The sequence below is a fragment of the Adiantum capillus-veneris genome, chromosome 9, assembly GCF_014529385.1.
Source record: "Adiantum capillus-veneris isolate H3 chromosome 9, ASM1452938v2, whole genome shotgun sequence".
Classification (NCBI taxonomy): Eukaryota; Viridiplantae; Streptophyta; class Polypodiopsida; order Polypodiales; family Pteridaceae; genus Adiantum; species Adiantum capillus-veneris.
In genome coordinates this window covers 3624995-3650569 of record NC_140939.1, presented here as the reverse complement: position 1 = coordinate 3650569, position 25575 = coordinate 3624995, and the positions used below count along the sequence as shown (strand labels likewise).

At 45.6% G+C, this 25575-nt stretch overlaps 1 protein-coding gene across 3 annotated transcripts in view; it reads left to right on the top strand.

The window, feature by feature from the left end:
• POP2 (Pyridoxal phosphate (PLP)-dependent transferases superfamily protein) overlaps positions 1-19462 on the top strand; it is a 155999-nt gene extending 136537 nt beyond the window's left edge. For all 3 annotated transcript variants that reach the window (XR_015189080.1, XM_086519398.1, XM_086519399.1), the window contains one exon: positions 19000-19462. Coding sequence is in view for 2 of the 3 variants with exons in the window: in XM_086519398.1 (XP_086375524.1) it covers positions 19000-19083 (84 nt within the window). In the remaining variant the exon portion in view is untranslated. The remainder of the gene's footprint in view (positions 1-18999) is intronic.
• Positions 19463-25575: the final 6113 nt, after the last annotated feature.

Below are 25575 nucleotides of genomic sequence, written 5' to 3'. Positions count from 1 at the left end.
TGTGAACCCTGTCCCAATGACATAGTGGAAGCGTCACACTCTGCCATTGCTTTGAGTCCATAACTTTCCAATGACAAAATGGAAGCGTCACATTTTGCCACTGTCTTTTAGTACATGTTGGATCCAGTAACCTTTCGAGCATACCCAAACCGACAGTTTAAGAATGCAGTTACACATGTACTCTTCAATAGAAATAATTGCTGTACCCTTTACAAACTGACAAGAAATACTCACTTCTATAGCACTAAACAAACTTTTGGACATTCCATAAGAGCAATTGCCAAACTGACAATCTGTACAGCTCTAACATTCATGTAACATGCACTTCATTTGAGCTCACTGTAAGTAACATGTACATGATTTCTTTCAGAAGCCATTGTCACACTGACAATCCATGTAGGTCTGAATCTCAAGGGGTCAAGGTAGGTTGCAAATCAAGGTTTTAAGTTCCCATACTTAAAGTGACTCTGCAAGTTCACTTTTTTACATCCACTTGACATCCAGAGGTGGATAGCTTTTGAACTTTACCAAACAGCACCTTGCAACCTTGCCTTTTCTTTTCTTTCTTTATGTGCCAAAATCTGTTCCGGGACCAAGATCTCGTCAAGTTCCTCGACTTTCGGTTGATTTTCAACTGGCATATCTTCTGGCACATCACCCACATAGGGTCTGAGAAGACTCACGTGAAATGCATTAGAATCTTCCAACTCTCAGGCAATTTCAGCCTTTATGCAATATCACTGATTTGCATACTGAGCATCGAAAACAATCTTTCTATGCTCTTTATCTTGATCTTTGGAGATTAACCTGTGATCTACTTTTATGCTGTCACTTTTATTGGGCTGAGAATTCTCTTTTTGACCCAATTTTGGCAGCATAACTATAGTAGAAACCTTCACAACAAAAAATCCACATATCCAAGTGATTATCCACGCATAATATAGCACTTTTGCAAACTTGTCCTGGAAATTCAGCACGCTGAATTCTCTGTTTTTAGCTCCTAAATTGCTCCAGATCACTTGTATTATTGTCCTCTAGCTTCCCCGAAGCTCTTGGGACAAAAAGGCATCAAATAAAGTCAAAACCCTAAATCTGCAGAAAAATACAGCAAGCTGTATTTTCTTCTTTCGGGCTTTGTTTTGCATGCCAATCGCACCAATTCGTAGCCTTTGATCTTCTGCATCAGTCGGACTACTTTCCCTTTGATTTACACAAGATTTCTCACAAGAAATCTTGTTAAATCATCCTGTACCTGTTTTGAATTAGCCTTTAGCTAATTCGGTACTTGTATGAAATCATTCCAAGTGGAAGGAGTCTGTCCTTGTAACAACAGTGTATTCCACCAGTGACTTGCATTTTTTTTCAGAAAAGTGGCAGCTTTTCTGACTTTAAATACTCCTTCCAACAAATGCTTTGTCAAACTGTTCGAGGAAAGAGAAAACCTTTGTTCTCTCATCAAAGCCATTGAATGTGTCAATGGACTCACTGATCATCTTCTTTGTATGGCTTTAGCTTATCCATTGCCTCCAAATTGTCAAAAGAGACAGTTTGCATAATGGGTACACCTGTTGGAGCCATCTGTACTCCATGGCCAGTAACATGTTGATGTTCAGGTGTCATATTCACTGATGGGATTGAAAAACCAGCCATACCCAAGTTGCCTTGTGACACCCCAAATTGACTTTGTGTGCCCTGAAATCCTGGGTGCAAACCAATGTTTGCATACATGGGGTTGGGCACCATGCCTTGCATACCCCTAAACACTGTTCCTGGCATGCCAAAACTGCCTTGAACTTGATGTGCTATTGATGAAGATTGTATGAACTCCATAAATCTTGGATTCTCCATCAATTGCTTGAACATCATCACAACAGTAACAACCTGCAAAGCTTTCTCTGTTTGGCCTGAACTCTTGCCAATTTCATGTGCAGTTGGAATAGGCTGTCTATCCTCTGAAGAGGAACCCTCTTCCTTGTTGCCATCCATCTTGTATCCAAAGAAAGACTTGTAGCCTTTCTCACCTGTATCCAAAGAAAGACTCTCGTAGCCTTTCTCACCTGTAAATCCAAAGAAAGACTCGTAGCTTTCTCACCTGTATCCAAAGAAAGACTCTCGTAGCCTTTCTCACCTGTAAATCTACTCGATCTACTCTCAAACTCTCTGTGTTTTCAAGGTCATCCCAAACTCTCTCTGGGTCTTTAACCCAAACTGACCAAGGCTCACTTTTTGAGGAAAAGTGATTTAATCCCGTCGATGGAACCATGTAACCGGCCTGTTAACTTCAAAAAGGGCGGTAGACTTTACTTCAAACCTTGATTTAGCTTTCACCCATTATTAGTCGTCTATTCTACCTGTGCAATAATGACACAAGAGAGGGGAATGGGATACAGATGCTAGAATGCATCTGTATGCGAGTTAGACACTAGATTGGCCCCTAAATAGGCACCCCTTTCGGTATTTCTTTATTCTTTTACAGTTAAGAGGAAGTACAAAGAGTGCTTATAGCACTAAACCTATATCTCGCAGTTTCTATCCTGTTTGGACGAATTTGGGCAGCATAACGGCGCAGAACCCTGCCCAAAACAGTCGCAAATAGTGAATCCTAAGGAGACCACTGTCCTTGTTCCGATTCCACCTTTAATTGGCCAAAACAGAGCATAACCAGCCTCTGTAATTTCTGGTTATTGACTGGTTTTTCTCTGTTTTCAGCTCCCTGTAGCCCCTGCACTGTTCCCTACACCTTGGACTAGTTGCCCCTTGAATCTGGAAGGATTTAGGGCATCGAAACAGCCCCAAACCTGCAAAATCAGAGTTCCGGGAATCCTAATCTGTATCCAGCAATACAACACCTGTTTTGGCTAAATTTTGGCAGCACAACAGGCTCCAAAATTGACCCCAAACAATTCCCAACACTGGAACTTGATTCAACTGATAAAAACCCTCTGATTCCAACTCAAAAAGAGCAATTACAGCTCGCTGGAATTTCTGGTTTTTCACTTGTTTTGAGCCCCAACACTTCCTAGAAGTATTCTCTGACAATTGGGCACTGTTCCCAATGCATCTGGCATCCATACGGTTGCAAAACAGTAAATTTCAGACCAATATATTTTCTGGTTAGGACCTGTTTTTGACCTAATTTCAGCTGTCAACTGTCCCTGCACTGTTCCCAATGCCTTGGACTACGTGCCCCTTGATTCTGGCATGATTCTGAGCACAAAATAGTCCCAAAACAGCCCAAAATCAGCAATAAAACAGTGCTGATATTTGTCTGTTTACTTGAGAGGTTATCACCCTCTCGTTTCCCTGCTTTGGAGTAGCAGTTAGCTACTCCTGTTCCTGTTCAGGGAGGCTCTTGCCTCAGCAATAGAGCATCAAACCACAAGACTGCACATGGTCAATCTGATGAGCCCACTAGAGGGGCATAACCATAAAGAATAGGTGGAGAGAGAGAGAGCAGTGAGAGGTGTGCAGGTCATGACATCCTGCATCTCACTGTACATAGAGGGTAAGCCAACACTCCATTGAAGCTCTCCCACCTGTGACAGCACTCACAAACGAGCGCACTGTTGAAAATCACGTTTTTGCCTTCTCTTTAAGTAGTAAATTGGCCTCTCAGTGCCAAGTGTCACTCATTTGTGCATTTTCCCGCTTTAGACCCTCGGGTCTAAAAATATCTCAGTTGCAGCCTCTGTTGACTTGGCCACAAAGTAACAAAATGATCCCCATGTCAAACTGCACGTAATGACGCGAAGACATTTTGCCGTCCAAAAATAGCTGTCCCTAAAATTTAGGAGTTTTTGCCATTACATTCTTCTAGGTCATCTGACCCTCTTTGTACACTGCAGCCACACCCAAAACTGAAATGTAGCATATGTAACAAAGGATTCCGCTTTGGCTGGCCAATGACCCTACTTTGGCTAACCATAGTCCTTGTCCAACCTTAGTGCTCTTTAGCCCTTAGTCCTGGACTCTCTCTCTGAACAATTCCACACTGGCTATGCAATTCAGGGCAGTTAAATTACCAGAGGGGTGTTTCCAAAAGGTAAAACAAACGAAATTCCCCAAAGAAAGAGAAAATAAACAAAAATGGAATTGCCACTGGCTGGTGACAACCACACTGAAGATAGCTACCCGAAATTGTAATGGGTCTATGAGGTTGGACGTGGGTGCATTTGAGGACAGTTTCAAAGACAAGGATATTGTATTCTTCTCAGAGACTCATCAAGCCCCTGGACAGACGATGCCACATGTGACGTGATATAGATGGGAGACAGCTCACAGGACAAATGCGAGATCTGAGCATGGGAGTAGAGGTTCAGGAGGAGTAGCAGTGCTATTCAGAGAGGAACTACAACCATTACTGTATATTGTACAAAGAGATGATCATGCTAGATATATGTGGGTGAGACTGAGAGCTGACACATGTCGATTCCTATATATTGCTATATGTTACTTTCCTCCGAGTACATCAGTGTATGTTGCATCCAAAGGGTAGTCGCCTTTCTCTATTCTAGATGATGACATATGGGAGTTTTCTAGGGATGGTGATATCATTCTGCTAGGGGACTTCAATGCCCGAACGAGCAACTCATAGACACTCTTCTACGACACTTCAGATGAGATGCTTAGAGAGCTGGATGTGGGTGAGTTGGGACTTGACAGATGCTCAGATGACAAAGAGCGGACGAAGTATGGGAGATACCTCATGGAAATGACGACTACACATGGATTAGCCATACTTAATGGCTTACAACGATTTCCTGAAGTAGCCGGTTTCACATGCTTCCCACACAGACATGGGGCCAGTACAGTGGATTATGTTATGACACAACCGAGCTTTGTCCCCTGCATTCAGGATTTCACAGTGGGAGCCAAGCCAGTGGGCATAGCAGTAGATCATGCTCTCTTGACACTGTCCGTTAAATTTCAGTATAGTACAACCCAGACATCAGGAGGCAGGTCACACACCCGCTATACAGAGACTGATTTCGTTTATACAGAGTAGATCTGGGACCGTCTATTGGAAGGCACATCTGGTACAAATGGTACAAGCCTCTCAGTGGAGGAGTGCACCACTCTACTGATTGAGACACTGCATGGGGCTGCATCAGTGGCATATCCACACACTTAGCCGGGCAAGAGACGACATTCTGGGAGCATGCCCCAGAATAGTTGGTATGATGAGGAATGCAGAGAGATGAGAGCCCAGCTTCAGAGGGATCTTCTTTTAGGATTCATCACTTACAGACAGTCTCGGATTGCTTTCCGACGCCTTGTGCGACGGAAGAAGCGAGCTTAGCTAGCTCAGATGGAGCGAGACTTATATCAGATGTTCTTGAGTAGGGACTCAGGAGAGGCATGGCGACTCTTCCATGAGCACTCCCCTCCCCTAGTGATTACTTCACCTGATGTGTGGGGCCAATATGCGACATCATTATATAAGGAACCCCTTCCAGACCCTACCAAGCCTTGCCCAGCTACGAGCACTTTCTTTACACCTGAGATGGTACAAAGGGCCGTCGACAGGATGAGGACCGGGAAGGCATATGATCATGACGGTCTAGTAGCGGAGCACTTTATACATGCCAGGGATATGCTGATGGAGGTTCTCGCAGTGTTGTTCAATCATGCCATGTGTGAGGGATTACCTGAGAGTTGGAGGTTTTCTAATATTGTGCCCATCTTCAAGGCTGGTGACCCTACAGAGCCTGGGAACTACCGCACTATTATGGTTGGACACACATTGGCACGGTTGTATGCATCTATTCTGGAGCAACACTTGAGTAATTGGGCAGAGGGCGAGGATGTACAAGCAAAGGGTCAGGAGGGGTTTCTTCACTCTTGATCATATTCTGACACTCAGGGCCATCATTGAGGAGGGCAGAGCACATGGGAGACGGATCTATTGTAGCTTTGTGGATTTTCGCAAAGCATTTGACATGGTACCAAGAGCTCGATTGATGCGCATACTGCAGGAGATGGGGGTGCCCATAGAGGTGATTTGGGGGATTATGGCTTTGTACAGATCAGTGGTGGCACATGTACGCACTTCAGAAGGGTATCCGATTTAGTTCACTCTACTATTGGGGTGAAACAAGGCTGCCCATTGTCTCCTACTCTATTTGGTATGTATGTTGATGAGGTGTCTGATTACATTGACAGAGAGGGTGACAGGGATGCCTAGCTGGCAGGGACGTGGATCCCATTGTTGCTATATGCTGATGATGTTGTGCTGATATCTGACTCACCAGAAGGTATGCAAGGACATTTGGATGCACTATGTAGTTTTGCAGAGGATAGTGGACTGTGTGTAAACCTAGGTAAAACCAAGGTTATGGTGTTTAACACCACACCGCAATGGATCAGGAGATCAGTACCTACTTTCAAATATGGTCAGGAGATTGTGGAGTATACAGATGCATACACTTACCTGGGGGTAGTCTTTACTGGGCCGAGATTTTCTTTGAGAAGAGCAGCAGAGACTAGACTAACTAGAGCTTGTGCGGCTTTGGGAGGAATGGAGAGGATGTGTTCGCAGGTTCAATTCCAGGAACCTAGGACAAAGTTATGGCTCTTTGATACTTTGGTTGCCTCTACTATGTTATATGGATGTCATTGCACAGTGTACTATGAGATACGAGGCTGTTTTCATTGTCTATTCAGAGAAGGTTTTGGGCCTCTATCTAGGCTCATGAGTTATGAGGATCAAAGATGTCTTGGGCTATATCTACTTGAGTTACACAGGCATAGAGAAACTTTACACTGAGGAGAGCTGAAGAGAGACAACCCCAAAGACAGATCACAAATTTCTTTACATTAGATATTGTACACCCAGAAGAACAGACAGAGGAGCAGCCAACAGTGGAGAGGCCTACTCGCACTACTGGCATTCTCATAGACCGAGCATTGGAGCTAGGGAGATCTAGACGACCCCGATGGAGAAGAGGAGCTACACAGTTCCGAAGGAGGCTATAGCAAAGGATTTGAGCCATACTCTTTCGTCGTCCAGAGTGCAGATGAAGATGGATCTCTATGAAGATGGATCTCTATTCCCCTCCCATATTGTCTTCACATTGTACTGCTTAGTTTAGGATCCCGCAGTATTTATATTTTGTTATCCTAGTTTAATTTATTTTGTTAATCCGACTTTGTATCAGATACACCGCATTATAAGTTTCTGGTCTCATAGGTCTCTTTTGCGTTTTGAAGATGTTGATATAACATTTCATTTCATTTCTCTCTCTCTCTCTCTCTCTCTCTCTCTCTCTCTCTCTCTCTCTCTCTCTCTCTCTCTCTCTCTCTCTCTCTCTCTCCTTAGACTACACTGAGAGTGCCCGATATACAAGCTGTCCTAGCAACTCTCTCTCAGTAAAGGATCTCCTGGGAAAATGTATGCTGCATGAAGGGGATGCCTTGGCTAGAGACTCAGGCGAGGCATGGCGAGGGATATACAGAGGCCTGAGTCTCAACATCAATCCTCTCTTCTCTCTCTCTCTCTCTCTCTCTCTCTCTCTCTCTCTCTCTCTCATGTCATCCCCAACCTCACCTATGGCAACAAGCAAACTCAAATATATGCTTCACTCCAAACGAATTTCCATCATTGAATTGGAAATGAAAGCATGGAGAAAAGAGATGGAAGATTGGAGGAACGCGAAGACCGTTTTCCTCCGAGAAAATGAAGAAAAGGAGAAGAGGTGGAAGGACGAGAAGGATCATCTTCTCAACAAGATCGCCACGTTGGAGAATAGCATTTTGGACCTCCACAAAGAAGTGTTGGAAACACGGTCAAAAAATGGGCTTGAAGAGGGGGAATTTCAGCCCTCTTTGAGGAAAGAAATTGACAACATCAATGAGGAGAAGAAGTCATGGGCCGCGGTCATATCCGAAACGCAAAAGAAAGTAGAGGAGGCCGAAAAATGGATTGAGGTTGCCAAGAAAGGGAAAGGTAAGGAAGCTCCATGTACACCCACTCTTATCAACATGACCCTCGAAGAGGAACAAAGAAGGAGGATGCGGGCTCTACATGTGAGGGTAACCGGCCTCAAGGACATAAACAATGTGGAAAAAGAGGTCACAAGCCTCACATCAATGATGGGGGTGGAGAAGCCTTCACACACAAAGGCATGGAGAGTGGGCAAGAAGAGTGAGGGCCCCGGAGAATCTTCAAAGGAAAGAGCTCTCATACTACGCTTCCCTTCATTGGAAGAGAAGAAGGAATTCTTGAGGAAGAGACCTACTCTCAAGAAGACAGGTATTTTCTTAGGGGATGACCTCACTCTCTCACAACTTGCGCATATGAGAGAAGTAATGCCCGAGATTCAAGCGGCAAGGGAGAAGGGGAAGATGGCCTTTTACAGAGATGGTCGGGTGGTGATTGTAGAGCGGCGCTCTACATGACGGTGCGAGACCTATGGGACCACATTGAGGATGGCGACTTGGAATTGTAATGGGTCTATGAGGTTGGATGTTGGTGCCTTTGAGGACAGTTTCAGAGACAAGGACATTGTTTTCTTTTCAGAGACTCACCAGGCCCCTGGCCAACTGTTGCCACATGTGGTGGGATACAAATGGGAGACAGCCCACAGAACAGTCACGAGATCTGAGCATGGGAGTAGAGGGTTAGGAGGAGTAGCGGTGTTGTTTAGGGAGGAGCTACAGCCACTACTACATATTGTACGGAGAGATGATCAGGCTAGATACATGTGGGTGAGGCTGAGAGCTGACACAGGTCGATTTCTATATATTGCTATATGTTACTTCCCCCCCAATACGTCAGTATATGCTGTATCCAGAGGGCAGTCGCCTTTCTCAATTCTAGATGATGATATATGGGAGTTTTCTAGGGATGGTGATATCATCCTCCTAGGAGACTTCAATGCTCGAACGGGCAACTGTCAGACAGTCTTCTACGACACTTCAGATGAGATGCTTAGAGAGTTGGATGTGGGTGAGCTGGGGTTTGACAGATGCTCACATGACAGAGAGCAGACTGAGTATGGGAGATACCTCACGGAGATGACGACTACACATGGGCTAGCCATACTTAATGGCTTACAGCGGTTTCCTGGAGCAGCAGGCTTCACATGCTTTCCACACAGACATGGGGCCAGTACAGTGGACTATGTTATGACACAGCCGAGCTTTATTCCTTGTATTCACGATTTCACAGTGGGAGCCAGACCAGTGGGCGTAGCAGTGGATCATGCTCTCTTGACACTGTCCGTATCTTTTCAGTTTAGTACAGCCCAGAAATCAGGAGGAAGGTCACACACCCGTTATACATTTACACCAGAGACTGACTCGGTTTATACAGAGGCGATCTGGGATCGTCTATGCACAGTTGCTCCAGGCCTCTCAGTAGAGGAGTGCACTACTTTATTGACTGAGACACTACATGATGCAGCATCAGAGGCATACCCACACACTCAACCGGATCGGAGGCGACATTCTGGGAGCATGCCCCAGAATAGTTGGTATGATGAGGAGTGCAGAGAGATGAGAGCCCAGCTTCAGAGGGATCTTCATTTAGGAGTCATCACCTACAGACAGTCGCGGATTGCTTTTCGGCGCCTTGTGCGAAAGAAGAAACGAGCTTACCTGGCCCAGATGGAGCGAGACTTGTATCAGTTGTTCTTGAGTAGAGACTCAGGCGAGGCATGGCGACTCTTCCATGAGCACTCCCCTCCCCCAGTGATTACTTCTCCTGATGTGTGGGGCCAGTATGCGACATCGTTATATACGGTTCCTGGGCAGGATCCCCTTCCAGATCCTACAGAGCCATGTCCACCTACGAGCACCTTCTTTACCACTGAGATGGTAAAGAGAGCCATTGACAGGATGAGGACCAGGAGGGCTTACGATCATGACGGTCTAGTAGCGGAGCACTTTATACATGCTAGGGATATGCTGATGGAGGTTCTTGCAGTGTTGTTCAATCATGCCATGTGTGAGGGATTACCTGAGACTTGGAGGTTGTCTACTATTGTGCCTATATTCAAGGCAGGTGATCCTACAGAGCCTGGAAATTACCGCACTATTATGGTTGGACACACACTGGCACGATTGTATGCATCCATTATTGAGCAGCAGTTGAGTAACTGGGCAGAGGGTGAGGGTGTACGGGCAAAGGGACAGGCAGGTTTCAGGAGGGGTTTCTCCACTCTTGACCATATTCTGACACTCAGAGCTATCATTGAGGAGGGCAGGTCACATGGGAGACGGATTTATTGTAGCTTTGTGGATTTCCGCAAAGCATTTGACATGGTACCGAGAGCTCGACTGATGCGCAGACTGCAAGAGATGGGGGTGCCCACAGTGTTGATTTGGGGGATTATGGCTTTATACAGATCAGTGATGGGACATGTACGCACCCCAGAGGGGATATCTGACTTAGTTCACTCCACTATCGGGGTGAAACAGGGTTGCCCATTGTCTCCTACTCTATTTGGTATGTATGTTGATGAGGTGTCTGATTACATTGACAGAGAGGGTGATAGAGTTGTCCAGCTGGCAGGGACGTGGATCCCATTGTTGTTATATGCTGATGATATTGTCTTGATCTCTGACTCACCAGAGGGTATGCAGCGACAGTTGGATGCATTACACAGTTTTGCAGAGGATAGTGGATTGTCTGTAAACCTTGGTAAAACCAAGGTCATGGTGTTTAACACCACACCGCAGTGGATCAGGAGATCGGCACCGACCTTCACGTATGGTCAAGAGATTGTGGAGTATACAAATGCATACACTTACCTTGGGATAGTCTTCACTGGGCCGAGGTTTTCTTTGGGGAGAGCAGCAGAGACTAGACTGACCAGAGCTTATGCGGCCTTGGGAGGCTTGGAGAGGATGTGTTCGCAGGTTCAGTTCCAGGAACCTCGGACAAAGTTATGGCTCTTTGATACTTTAGTAGCCTCAGCTATGATGTATGGGGTACAGGTATGGGGACCTTCTGTAGGCCAGGATGGTTGGAGACGTATGGAGAGGCCCTTGGTATCTATGATCTCCCGATTGATTAGAGCCAAGGCCTCCGTACCTCACGCGATCATTCGAGCAGAGCTAGCTGCCCCCCCCATGGAGATTGAGGCGCTTACCAGATCAGTGTCCTTTGTGCACAGCCTATGGGATACTACTAGAGACAGATATGCTAGACTGGCCCTTGAGTCTTCCAGACAGTTAGCTCTACAGGGGGACACTTCATGCTGGTATGCACAGATGACTTCATGGTTTCAGACGCATGGCTTCACCATGGATCGGTTGCCCCCTTTCCAGTATTCTCTTCAGGCACCCTCGCTGTCTCTTACACGGGTGGAGATCACTAGACTCATTCGTCAGGACCTGATCCAGCTCGACACCAGGACGACATGGATAGAGCCGCCTCAGGAGTTGAGCACGAAGATGGCTTTCTATAGAGAGCATCTTCTCCACCTCACAGGAGATGGGTTTGTGATTCGACCCAGCTACATGGACACACATATGTCTCATGGTTTGCGTTGTGCCATTGGTCAGATACGCACATCCTCACATCAGCTCGAGATTGAGACTGGTAGATTCAGAGGGATACCAGCAGACAGCAGGATATGCCGATTATGCCAGAGAGAGCCAGAGACAGAGTTGCACTACATATGTCATTGCACAGTGTTCTATGAGATACGGGGGCGTTTCCACTGCTTATTCAGAGAGGGTTTTGGTCCTCTATCTAGGGTCATGAGTTATGAGGATCAGAGATGTCTTGGACTATATCTACTTGAGTTACACAAGTATAGAGACACTTTACTGGGGAGAGCTAGAGAGAGGCAGTCCCAGAAACACATTACAGATTTCTTTTCACTAGATATGGGACAACCAGAGGAGCAGCCACCACTGCAGAGCTCGTCCCACACTCATTCGACCACTACTGGCACTCTCATCGACCGAGCATTGGAGCTACAGAGATACAGACGACCGCGACTGAGGAGAGGAGCTACACAGCATCGACGGAGACTACAACAGAAGATTCGAGCCATAGTCTCTCGACATCCAGAGTGCAGATGAGGATGGATCCTCACCATTTCTTCCATCTTTGTTTCACACACTGTTACATCCAGTTTACTGGGTACCTATTGTATGAGCTGCTACACCCACGTAGTTTTAGATTGTAGTAGTAGTAGTAGTATTTTGTTCCACTTCTAGTTCTTTTCTAGTTCTTTTGTACCCAGACATGGTATTAGATTCACTATTTTGTAACTGATTGGTCTCATAGGTCATTTTGGCCTTTTGAAGACGTTAATGTAACATTTCATTTCATTTCATTTCTCTCTGCGCTTCGCACAGAGAAGGAGATTGAAAAGTTACAAAATATTGAATTTTAATCTAAAACCAGCAAATTAATGATAAATACATTGATTTTCATCGAAAACCTGTAAATTCAATAAAAATCCTCTGATTTTCAGCAGTTTGCCTTGTTAAATTGCTGAATTTTGTAAAAAATCAACGAGCAGCTCATTAAATTTCACCTGCAAACATGCTCACGAGAAGAAAACACTCAATTAAATAGTTAATTCATCAATAATTGCATGAAATGGTAATTATCCGACTCTAACCAGCCCGTAGGTGTGCAACAGTCCTTCGTGCAGCCAAGCCGGCTCTGATACCATGAAACGAAAGTGGAGAGTGGATCTCCCGGCTACACGGACCGCCTACAGACACGCGTCGGACAAACCACCCGACCATAGCCACCATCCGGCAGCTCCCTTGTGCTGGGGCCAGCGTCCGAGGACGTAGGCGTGCACCTATAAGACCGAGCGTCCCTTACCACCTGGCCTCACCTCCTCGAGGTGACCTCGTGCACTCCTAGCCTCGCGGGCTAACCACTGGCACTCAGCCAGTGGGGGTCGATAACTGCAAATGAGGCCTTGGCCTCCCTTCTATAATAATGGCCGGCCACACTGGCCATGTTCACACTACGTCCGCCAGGAGACTGGACGCCCATCCCGACGGTGTCTGGGCTAGATCCCCTCTCCCAAGAGCGGGACATAACATAAGGGCTTGAACTACAAGAGGGGGGGAAGCTAGCTCGGCTCGAATAATCTCATGTGGCATTGAGGCCTTAGCCTGAATCAGCCAAGAGATGTAGAGACTAGAGGCCTCTCCATACATCTCCATATATCAGTGCTACCAAACCTTCTATGGTGGTCCACTGAGGGTCCTTAATTCTGAACCCCAGAAAGCATAGCTGAAGCCACTAGAGTGTCAGAAAACAACAGCTTTGTTGGAGGTCCTTGAAACTGAACCTGCGAACATATCTTCTCCAATCCTCCCAAGGCTGCATAAGCTCTCGTCAATCTAGTCTCTGTTGCTCTCCTCAATGAAAACACCAGTCCATTGAAGACTACCCCAAAGATAGGTGTATGCATCTGTATACTCCACTGTGTCTTAGACATATGTGGGTGCTGACCTCCTGACCCACTGTTGTGTGGTGTAAAACACCGTAACCTTGGTTTTCCGCAGGTTAACAGACAATCCACTATCGTGGAGCCGTGTAGACAATACACATTCTCTAGAATCCGTCTTTCTTTTTGCTTTGAGGATGACCCTCCTCCGAACCCCGTCTTCTGGAAAGTCGAGAACATCTCTCTATTAAACTTTTCGAAAAACTCTTGCAACATTGTATTTTTTTTTTCAAGAGATTTTAACAATTCCTTTTTAAATATGTCAAGTCGATGCTCGTTGTTGTTGCTTCGCTCGCTATCGCGAGAGGCTCCCCCCCCTTCCCCCCTTTCTTTCTTCAGCCTCTTCGCCATTGGTGGTCTTTTCTATTGTTTTGGTCTCCATCCACGCCAACAGGAAAACGCCTAACGCCGACTTCCTCACAGTAGCAGACACAGATGGAGGCTCTTGCTCCGTCCCAGAGGGACTCATAGGAAGCCCCCTTGCTTGACCCCGCCGACCCCACCATCCGACTTGCTCTGTTGCTAGCAGAGCAAGCGAGTCTTGCAGCAAAGGTGGAGCGCCTACATGCCACCTCTGTTATCTACAAGATCATTGGCAGTTGACCTAGCCGTGGCGAGGTATGTGACCTGCTCCAAACCCATCTCCTAGCGGAGGGGGGAAAGATCATCGACAAACAGCTTCTCAGGCGAGGACACCATCAAACCGAGTTTGCGACTCCCGAGATGGCTGCCAAAGTCATCTCGATTAGCCCACTGGCCATCCAAGCCGTTAGGACTCATTTCCGATAGTTGCACCATGGTTTTGACCTCGCTTCTGATGTTCTTGTCGAGGAAGCAGATCTGCCTATCTCGGTCTACTTCCCGGCCTGAGGAGAGAGTTTCTCTTGCTTCTTTCCATGATTTTTTGCGAGATCGAAACAGTCTTAGAGACCCCACGCACGGCAACTACAATAGTGGTAGGTATTCCTACAGTACGCGTTCTGGTATGAGACACTCGTACTCTCCTGAAGGTGGTCCTTTTACCTAGGGTGAGTGGCGGGTGGCTATGCTAGAAGGTGGAGTACTCAAGACTCCCAAACCAGTGCTTCATTTGCAAACAGATGAGCCACTTTGCGAAGGCCTGTCCTTACAGAAGATCTCGACCCACAACGCAGGCTCAGCCCCTCAGGGCTGAAATTGCACAGCAGACAGGTACCCAAGACACACAGGCTGGCACTTTGACAAAGGCCAGCGACCCGCCAGGTGCAAGACCGCCATCGATAGGGAGGGACTAGCCAAGCTGTCCCCCCTGATGGCCGACCTCCTGTAGCCTAGCAGCATTGGGTTCCCACAAGAAACTGATTCGACCCTTTGCAGCAGGATCCCCATGAGGAGTCTCCTCCCCCGGCCTACCGAGCCCTCTGATCCGCTGCCTCCACCCCGCTAACCCCCTCTCCCCAGATGGGACCTTAGCCTCATCACCCGACCCATCCCATACTCCCCCTTCAACACAGGGGACTGGACATTCATCCGCGGCTCGCCGCTCAGTGGGTAGCACTTTCGCTACGAGCTGAATGGCTCGAAGGACAGCCCTACTCGAGAATGACACTTCTTGTATAGGTCTTTCCTTTTGCAGCAGTCCCTCGTGGACTGACCAGTTTTGACTACAGCTTCACCCGTTTCCTCGGTGACCCATCCCCTGACTTGGAGGCAGCTTGCTTTCGAGTTCAGATCCTCTTTCTAGCAGCCAAAGGCACGGAGGCTCTGGATACAATAGTCGGCTTCTCCTTTTCATTGTGTGGCAGAGATCACACAGTGGACCTTGCACTCAACTATTGATTGGCTAGAGGTCCAAGCTCTAGAGTCCTCTCAACACACACGGGACGTGGGGGTGACAGACTTGATACAGACACTTTGGCCTCTAGCCAAGTTCAATGTGACGCCACTGGATGCAGCATGATGTAGGCACATTGTGGTGCACTTTTCTGTAGACACTCAGAGCCCTCCTTGCCATGTATTTGTACATGAGGATTCTTGGATAGAGGATGTAACCATACGGACTGCACACTCTACTTGGGCCTCGATGGAGCAGTCACTTCAGATGCCCCTATCTAGAGGTAGTTCGGATGCAGATTACTTCCCATCCAAGCTGGCTTCGAAGATAGAGAGGTTGGCTGTTGTTGCAGCATCGGTCTTTTCTTATTGATCCCATGAGGATTGTCTCATGGAATGTGTTGGGTTTAGGCGGGCCCCAATTGCAACGTCAGAGGGGTCACTTGCGTCGGGAGCTAGAGAGATGCCTTGTGGGGGGGTATAATTGATATAGAGCCGCATTCGGCGATGTGGTTGGATTTTGCGTGGCCACTATGAGACCTTTTGGTCAACTGCTTTTGGGCATGGAGGCATCCAGGGAGGTGTATGTATGACTATTGCGGACTCATGGCAACAAGCCATTGTGGACAAAGGTATTATTGTGCCAGGTAGGGTCCAGTGGATTACTATGCAGGTTCATGGTTGCCTCATGGGCTTCCGGAACATCTATACGGCCAATGTGGCTAGTGCACAAGCTGAGTTTTGGTTGCATATTGTAGAGTCTTTGCCGCATGTAGAGCAGTGGTGTGTCAGGGGAGACTTCCACATGTTAGAGGACCTCTCTGATAGGATTGGAGGTAACCATGCTACTGTGCACGGGGCTGAGTTGACAGCTTGGGCACGCTTATGTATGACTTTGAGGATTTCAGATGTGTGGCAGCATGCAGGCTTTGTGCGGCTCCCTGACAGCTTATCTTTTTCTTGCTCTGGCCGTAGAGTAGGAGGATTTAATCTATCTCAGATAGATCGCTTCTATGCCAGTGACCGCATCTATGAAATGGGAGGATTTGTTTGCATTTTAGCAGGGACCACAGTTTCAGATCATGCGCCAGTGATTCTTACTGTGACAGATAGACAGAGGAGTGGGAGTGCGATGCTACGCATCTCCGAGAGGATTCTTTTGGACACAGAGATTAGAGAGCGGGTGGTGACACTCTGCACCAAGAGTTTGGGCACTCAAGGCACCTTTACTAGTAGAGTGGCCACTAGACTTGCTGAGGTTAGTTGCTTCTTCCTCCGGGAGGTTGCAGCTCGCTTGGCTCCTGCCAAGGAGGAGGAGAAGCATCTCAAACGGGGCATTGCTTCCATACAACGGATGCAGGAGCGCCACCCAGGCAATCCTTCGGTGGAGGAGCAGATGCAGCAGGCTCGACAGGAGATGATCGCCATTGAGGAGTGAGGTCATGAGTTTGCATTTCATGGGTAGGCATCTCAGTGGAACCAGATGGGCGACAGAGTTATTGCGGAGTTCTTTGAGACTGTGGGGCCTCACCATGTGCGTACTAGTGTTAGCCAGTTGAGGAGACCGGATGGGTGAGTTGCTTCATAGCCCGAGGATATGCGTACAGTTGGTACCGACTCTTACTAAGAGTTGCTTTCATCTGAGCCATAGAGCGTTGGGATGCATGTAGAGAGCAGGTTTGGGCACAGATGCCTTGCCTAGTTACTGAGGAGATGCGTCAGATACTAAAGATGCCTCTCCAGCTAGAGGAGCTCCATGAGGCCCTCAAGGCACTCCGTCGAGGTAACTGCCCAAGGGAGGATGGTTTGATTCCCAACTTTTTCTTGGAGTACTGCATAGTCACATGGGGACAGGGATTGGTCTTGAACACGTGGCAGGTCTCGGGGACAGAGACGTGGCAAAACAGGGGACGGGGGATGGGCCAAGGGATATGTGTTGAAAAAGCGTATACTAGACAACACTATGAGCACAAGATTGCAAAGAAAAAGTGGTTTTTGCAGTCATAATACCAAAATATGACACATGATAAGTATGCGGCGCGCACGCACCGTGCACGTTGACGCGGTGAAATTGTGATCAATCATTATACTCAAAGGGCAAAAGATAATGATGGACAAGTGAAGAGTGGATAACTAGAGTCTAGTGAGGAACATTGGCATATATGGTCCCCCATCCCTTGTCTCTTGGCAAAATTTAGACCTGCCCGTCCCCTCCCCACGTCCCTCTCGCTTGTGTCACCGGGGACGCGCATTCCGGAACACGTCCCCTTTGCGTCCCATGTGAGGGACCCCTCTGCCCCCCCGTCCCGCGTCCCCGCCAAAAAGCCTACTGTCGTTGGGTCTCCTATGACTATGATTGGGAGGTGCTTGGTTTGGATCTTTGCAACGCCTACCAACACATTTTGCACACTGGTGAGATGCCTGACAGCACGAGTGAGGGTTTGACTTATCTTATCCCCAAGGAGGGTGGTTCCTTGGATGAGATTCGGCAGTGGCGGCCCATCACGATTCTCAACTCAGCCTACAAAATCTTAGCAAAGGCTCTCAGTTTGACGATTCGGCCGCTTCTTGAGACATTATTCGTGAGACCTAGATAGAATTTGTCAAGAAGCGCAGTATCCTTGACAACATCTTTACCTTTTGGGAGGCATCGGCCCTCGCGCGTCCTCGAGGCGAGGATCTTGTGATACTCCTCGATCTGGAGAAGGCTTACGACAGAGTTGATTGGGATTTCTTAGAGGGCATTTTACACAGGATGGGGTTTTCAAATGCTTGGATCAGCGGCTCTCTATAGATGTGTGCATAGCCAGGTGCTCTTGGCAGGGGAACAGTTGATGCTCACGTGCTCGGTTAGATAGGCTTACTCTCTTGCCCCCTTCTCTCTCTTCTATGTTGAGGTGATGAGCATATTTCTCTCTAGTTTGTAAGTAAACAGGGCGAAGAGAGTTTCATCCAGTTGTCATGTTAGCAATCATCAATGAGCTGTCAAAAAGCCTTGTGCATATCATCTGCAGAAGGACGGTCATTGTCATAAATGATAAAGATATAGTGGTAATTTCTGAGATCTTCCAACGGTATGTAGTGAGTGCCATTCACATGGGAAGCCTTTGAAGGCTTCGAATTTTGTCTCAAAAGTGGCAGAGACCGATAGCATTAAGAGAATCACCTAGAATCTTAAGTCTTTTGTGAGCTGATGCAGTTGTGTACTTTGTGGTTCCTCAATAGATTGCCACTTACAATAAAAATTCCCATTGCGCGTTTGAAGGATCCAGAAACTTTGATTTGAAGATGGGATAATACAGCCTTAGAAGTTGGTCCTTTTTTTCCAGAGCAGCAGGGGATAGAGAGCAGCAGGGTTGGTCCTTTTTTTCCCAAGAAGTAGTGTCCTAAAATCCTGTTTTGACTTGAAGTCATCGTCCACAGTACAATACTGCGACCATCCAGTGACGTATTATGTATCCAGTCTAGTATGAATCCTCGTGGTAGGAGACCATGCCACCTAACTGTGAGATAACAACATGCGGACAAGGATGATTTGTGGCATGTTGTCAAGCAGTGTTTGTAAAAAGCTTGCAAAAAACTTGATGCAGTAACCTAAAAATTTCAAGTTTTTCCTCTAAAATTTAAGGGGTAAGAAAACAGACAAATTGGAAGAATTTAGTTTAAATCCTTCAATTGTAATAAATTGTCATCTTGGTAAATGTTTCCAAGCTTTTTTGTTGAGAACTGCTGTTAAGATCTTTCTGTACTTTTGCAGCTAATATCCATGTTCAAGGAGTCTGTGAAAAGAACAGAACAGAGAATCGCAGACCTTGAATGCAAAAGCTCAAGTGTTGCGTAGATTGCAATCTGCAATGTGGGCAGGAGGGGTGTGCGCGCACGCATCTACACTGAGCTCCCATTTGGGGGACTATTCTCTTCAGCAGTTTGAGGTCTTTGATAATTAATTTTATCTTTCTTACATGGCTTTACCTATTTAGGGTGGCCATAGCTTGTACATTGTTGTAATCGACAGAAACTTCTGCACCAAGAGTGTGTGTGTGTGTGGCTTGATCTCGTTATGCTCCTCCTGTAGAGAGCTCTGATCAACTTGCTCTCAAAATTGATGCTTTTGACTTGTGAATATTTCTATACCCGAACAATGATTGTGTATGCAAGAAATCTCTCTCTCTCTCTCTCTCTCTCTCTCTCTCTCTCTCTCTCTCTCTCTCTCTCTCTCTCCACCCCCAGTTTGGTGCCAGATGGAGCTAGTTTTGTACCAAACCCCCAATGTGTTTATTGTTGACTTTCAAGCTAATAATAAACCTCCTGGAGGAAAAGAGATTTAAGTGTTGAGTTTGAATCTCTCTCTCTCTCTCTCTCTCTCTCTCTCTCTCTCTCTCTCTCTCTCTCTCTCTCTCTCTCTCCACCCCGAGTGTGGTACCGGATTGAGATAGTTTTGCATATCATTGTTGTATTCCCTGAGCATATAGTTTTTTCACATCCATGTCCTCACTCCACCTCTGATGAGATTATCGCAGCCACCTTAAGTAGTTTGTATCATTTTTTTTCAGCACTTTTATTCTTTTTGGATATCCATAGGATACACACATGTATATGGTTTTGTCTCATAGGCCGACTTCGGCCTATAGAAGATGTTAATAAAGCTCTGTGTGTGCGTGCAGGCAGTATAATTGATCCATAAATGCAAATTTCTGACCACCAACACATTTTTTGCATGTCAATGGAATAACCCCCCTTGGTCCCAAACTTTGCTTAGTTTTTTACGACTCATTGGTCGGAAAAAGGCCTAGCAAATTTTTTGTTCTCTGAGAAAAGAGGACTCGTATTTTTGTTCCTTGAATTGTCAAACGCAGCCAAACAAATATAGAAAAATGGACAGTACTTGAATTCACATCTACTGAGATCTCCGTCCATGATAACTTGCAACCCATGTGTTTTTCATACTCCTCTTACCAAGAATTTCGACTTTGATAAACTGCATTTTCCAAATCTCAATCCATAAGGAGCTGTAAGAAATTTGTCCATGATTTCAGGGTAAGCATTGAGCCAATGGAAAATGCCACATAGATGCATCAATTGAATTTTTCTGGACCAATGTTGTTTTGGAATAAAGAATTTGCAAACCAGAAAAATTGAAAGCTGAGAAAAACAATGATTTGCTAAAAAGAAAGTTGAGAAAAACAAGTTTCAGTTTGCATAGAGATATTGCCATGGAGAGAGAGAGAGAGAGAGAGAGAGAGAACTTTAGCCTATTTGAGCACGACATCCACCTAATCTTCAACTTTTGGGGGTGACATGGCTGTACCATTATAGACCAATTTCAAGAAACGATCATGCCCATCTATTCAGCTACATATACGAAAGTCGAGCATTCATGCACACACGATACATACATAGAAGCGCGTGCGTGCGCGCACGCGCACACGTGTAAGCTTTGTGTGTGTGTGTGAAGCTTACACACACACACATACATGTAGAAAGACAACAAAATAGAAAGGAAGAGAGAACATCCTTGAAGAGCTATACTTGTCGAGCCTCACCCTCACCCAATTGAAGACCTAAAAGGGAAACCCACCTTCAATATTAGAGATGAATCATATGCGTAATTGAAGAGCACAACAAATGAAAGGTAACGTGTCGTCATTTTTGCTCTCTTTCTATATAGGTCTATTGCTTCTCCAAAGTTAAACTCTTCTATGTATGATCCCTCTTTAGAGATTCTCGTGAAAGCATCCAGTAATTAGTTGGTTATGAAGCTTTGTTTTGATAAGATTTCCTGTTTTGCAAAAAGTCTTGTAATGAAATTGCGATTGTACTAATCTCAACAACATTGATATTGTGCTCACATGTTTTCATTTCTTCTAATAATGCCTACCCGTTTGTCTTTTACTCTCTGATTTGTCTATTCTCTAGGATCTTGACGTTTTAATCTTCCTCCAATTTTTGTCTCATATTTCTAGGAGTTCCAAAACCTCTCCCACGCCTCTCTTGTTTAGCTCCCCATAAAATGAGGCTAATTGCTCAATTTCAAGATTTTTAGATGGATAAAAAGTTGTTGATTTGGGCACTAGCTTGTTTGTTGGGTGAGTCAAGGAGCTTGAATGCATGGAAAATTCATGCTTCGCATGTTTCACGAGCTTCTCAACACTCTTAAATTTTTGCTTTAAGTTGTACTATGGATCTCTTTCGGTAAGCCACAACAAAACTGCTCTACAAAAGCAATCTTTCAAAAAGAAGCAATGGGAAAAAAAGGCATTCCAAATTTTTTGACAATACTTTGCCCAAGTACTGTCTTTCATTATCCTCATATGGTTCCATGCCTGTAGAGGGTTGAAGCGAGCTTTTGCAACGAGCTTTAGAGGGAGCTTTTTCTAGCTATTGCTAAACTAACCAATGCCAATGAAAAAGGTTGCTCCAAACAAGTATCAAGAAAAGCTCCTTCAAATAGCTCGCTCCATATTCTTGTCTCCCTCCCTCCATCTCTCTCTCTCTCTCCTTGTCGGATAGATCTTTAAGGTCTCTTGGGATAGTTTCTTACGATGTTAAAATAATCTTCTTCTTCTTCTCTCTCTATGTACCTGTACATATCTCTCTTCAAACTTTTCCTTCACCCTCTTAATATCCTCTCTCTCTCTATCTCTCTCTTTCTCTCACACATTGCTCCAAACTACAAATCTCTTTTCTTCTCTGAACGAAATAACCGAACCCATCGCTACATTCTTGAGCCCATCCCGTTGAGTGCGATCCGCACAATTGCCTCCATTCGTCTTAGCTCCCATTCTCTACGCTGCGAGACAGAACGTTAGGGCACTGGCGAGGAGTCTCACCAACTTTGCACCTTATGACCTCGTCAAGTGCGAGAGAGTGAGTACCACACACTACTTGAGTGCTTAGCTTTTGACCACATTAGGTCCTCTTTTTCCCATATATTCAGCCATGAGCTCTCCCTACATACCTTGCTTTCCCAACCACGATGTGGACTCTCTATTGCGACGCTCATTTCAGCCATTTTTGAGCCTCGAGGGTCACTTCTGACTTCCACTCACACCACGTGACATGTTCATTTGGTCCATAGATCATATTTGACCTCCGAGGACGATAATAGAACTATCTCTCTCTCTCTCTCTCTCTCTCTCTCTCTACCTACCTATTTATCTTTCTCTTCACCCCCTCTCTTTTACATATAATCCTCTACACCTATACAACTATCACACTATCTCCCTAGCTCTATGCACATGTCTAAACATCTTTATCTCGCTCTTTCTCTCTGTCTATAGGTCCCTACCAACTTCATAAACGACTTTATTGTAAATTGAAAATGTTACACAAGTTCTTAGAGCATTGCACATCTCTCTCTCTCTCACACACACACACACACACACACACACACACACACACACACACACATTCTCATCTCCATACATCTCTATCTCACTCTTTCTTTCACTCTCTTTATTTTTTGCATTTTCATCAATTTAACTAAATACGAAAAATTCATAAAGCATTGCACATCTCTCTCTCTCTCTCTCTCTCTCTCTCTCTCTCTCACACACACACACACACACACACACACACACACACACACACACAATGTAGCCAATTCAATTAAAGACAAGAAATTTAAACAATTTCTAAACATTGAGAATTTTGTAAGAATATAAGGTGCTGCCCTTGTGTGTGCAGAGTGAGCAATTGCCACACAAGGCCATGCATGCATTCTATACCTCTTGCAAAATCAAACATGCTCAAATGAAAATGCAAAACTAGAACTCTTAGTGTTTCAAAATGCGACATTTTACCTCGCAATGGCGTGTCATCTTTTTGTTTTGTCCAGTCACCCTCGTCTAGTGGGACGAACTAGGTGTCCTCTCATGGCAACTCAATGGATTTTGCTAGCGTGGTTGCCCCTTCTTCATTACTGAGACGAGCAATGAGCACACAATTTTGTTCTGCTTCTTGCAAAGTGGTGTCTTGCACACTACCATGTTCGCGAGGTCCTCCAATAGTACCTCTGACCTCTCAAACCATTGCATGATCATCAGCTTGACACACAACCACTAGTACTCCTTTTTCATCGGTCGTTGCATGCGTGAGCTCAGCCAGTCGTCCGAATCAACACACATCCATATTGTTCCATTGTGGAACGTTAGTTTCTCATAGTCCATGCCCAGAAGTATCAACGGGAAAAAAACAAAATCGATGCATGCATCATAGAGCCTATTGGCATCTCTTCACGATAAGGATAGAGATTTTTCTTGACCACATGTGGCTTGACGAAGCTTAATAGAGTATTCTTTGTGTCTTTCTCTATCTTATTGAGACTGTAATGTGCAATCTGAATACGACCATCATTAGCATTTGAAAATTTTCAAAGAGCACATTTTGTTAGTCTTTCCATCATTCACAATACTATCAAAACAAGTGACGCAATTCAAGCTCCAATTTCTCTCATTCAGACGTCTACAGTTTTGATTTTGGAGGGACTTATGGGATGATGAGCATGCCATTGTTGGCAGGTGCAACTCCGACACATCCATTACTTATGTTTCAAGATTTGTTGCGAAGTCAATCATATCTTTGAAAGTCAATTTAAACATCTTTTTTTCTTGAGCAATGATGCATCTTTAAGAAGTCTTGTCTTGTTTTCTAGGAGATAAAACAAGCCTATAACCTACTACTTTCCTTTGTGTGGACATGTGATTGTCTCTAGTTTGATCTAGTTGCAAAGCCAAAGTTGTTACGTCGCTAGATTAAAGCTCCACTAGGAAATCAAAATCAAGTTCTGATATGGTAGTCCTTAATTACACACGTGAGATGTAGTGGTGTCTTATCTTTTTGCAATACTTGCACACTATTCTCACTAGTTGACAACTTTTCAGGGGCCTGAAGTTACGTGTCAGCATGGGGCTGAAAATGCAATACAAGTTCTTTTCATCCAACAATATACATAGACTTCTGATGCTTTTAATGTAGAGAGAGAGAGAGAGAGAGAGAGAGAGAGAGAGAGAATGAAATGTTATATTAACGTCTTCAAAAGGCCAAATGACCTATGAGACCAAAAAGTTACAATGCGGTGTATTTGATACAAAGTCAGATTAACAAAATAAATTAAACTAGGATAACAAAATATAAATACTACGGAGTCCTAAACTAAGCTGATAGGTGTGTAAGGTGAAAGGCGTGAAATGTGTGAACTAAGCAGTACAATGTGTAGACAATATGGGAGGGTGTAGCAGGCTAGAGTGTCACTTTCACAAAACACAATTAGTACAGTTGGCCGAGGCTGGTTCACACTGGACTGGACGGACTCTCTTGGCTGGGAAGTGACACGTGGCAGGGGATACGGACGGTGGTCTAGTGGACATCATGGCCCGGTCACCACCACTCAGTTGGGGATAGATTTAGATGGTTGACGTTTACGAGCCGTTGGTGGCTCTTTATGGTTGTACATATGAGTAGCAGTTGTTGGGTCATCGGATTATCATCTAGCTCTATGGTCCAGCGTCGTTGTTAGGAGTAGCGAGTCTATACACACAGCACGTCTTCACCATCCCTGCACATCTGAGCCTCGATATCCCATTGTACCTGTGAGTCCTGGGCTGAAGCTGAGTGTGCTGCCACGCCAGAGTCTGTATCAGTTCTTTGAGATAGTTGAGTCATTTGTTGTGGTCTGCTGTTGTTGTGTCTCTATGAGCTCAGTTGTCGTCTATTGTTCCTTTGTTTTCAGTCTGTTTTGAGTGAGATTTTCACGCACATTGCACTGAGGAGCACCCACTGTAGAGAGAACGACACACTATCTGCGCTACAGGTGCTCTCATTTTGGCGATCACGGTGGGACCTCAACTGAAGTCTCACTCTCTGTTGAGAATACAAACGGTGAAGCTAGTGGTTTTTACCTAGCTTCGCCTACCTTGCCTTGCACTGTGTAGTCTGCTGGTCTGGTCTCCTCTCGCCCTGGTCCAAGTGGTCTAGTCCTCTCTCGCCCTAGTTCAACCAGCCCTTGTCCCTGGACTAGTCCTTCCTCAACTTGGTCTAGTCCTCCTTGTTCTTGGTCCTAGTCACTTGCCTGGTCTAGTAGAGTCTAGATCTGTCTTCAGCCAGTTAAAGGTTTTCTTGTCCAAAGCTTGGTTGGATTGGTGATCGCTGCATGACACATACAAGGCGGTTAGTCGAGCGTCAAAGCACGCTACCGAGTCCTTTGAAGTACTACACCAGAAGACGACCCTTGGTACCTAGTAGAAGTCCATCGACCTCATCACCCATACCTCCACATACGACATCACCCATTCCTCCACCAGATTACCTTCCCCAGTAAAGCTCTCTCTTATTC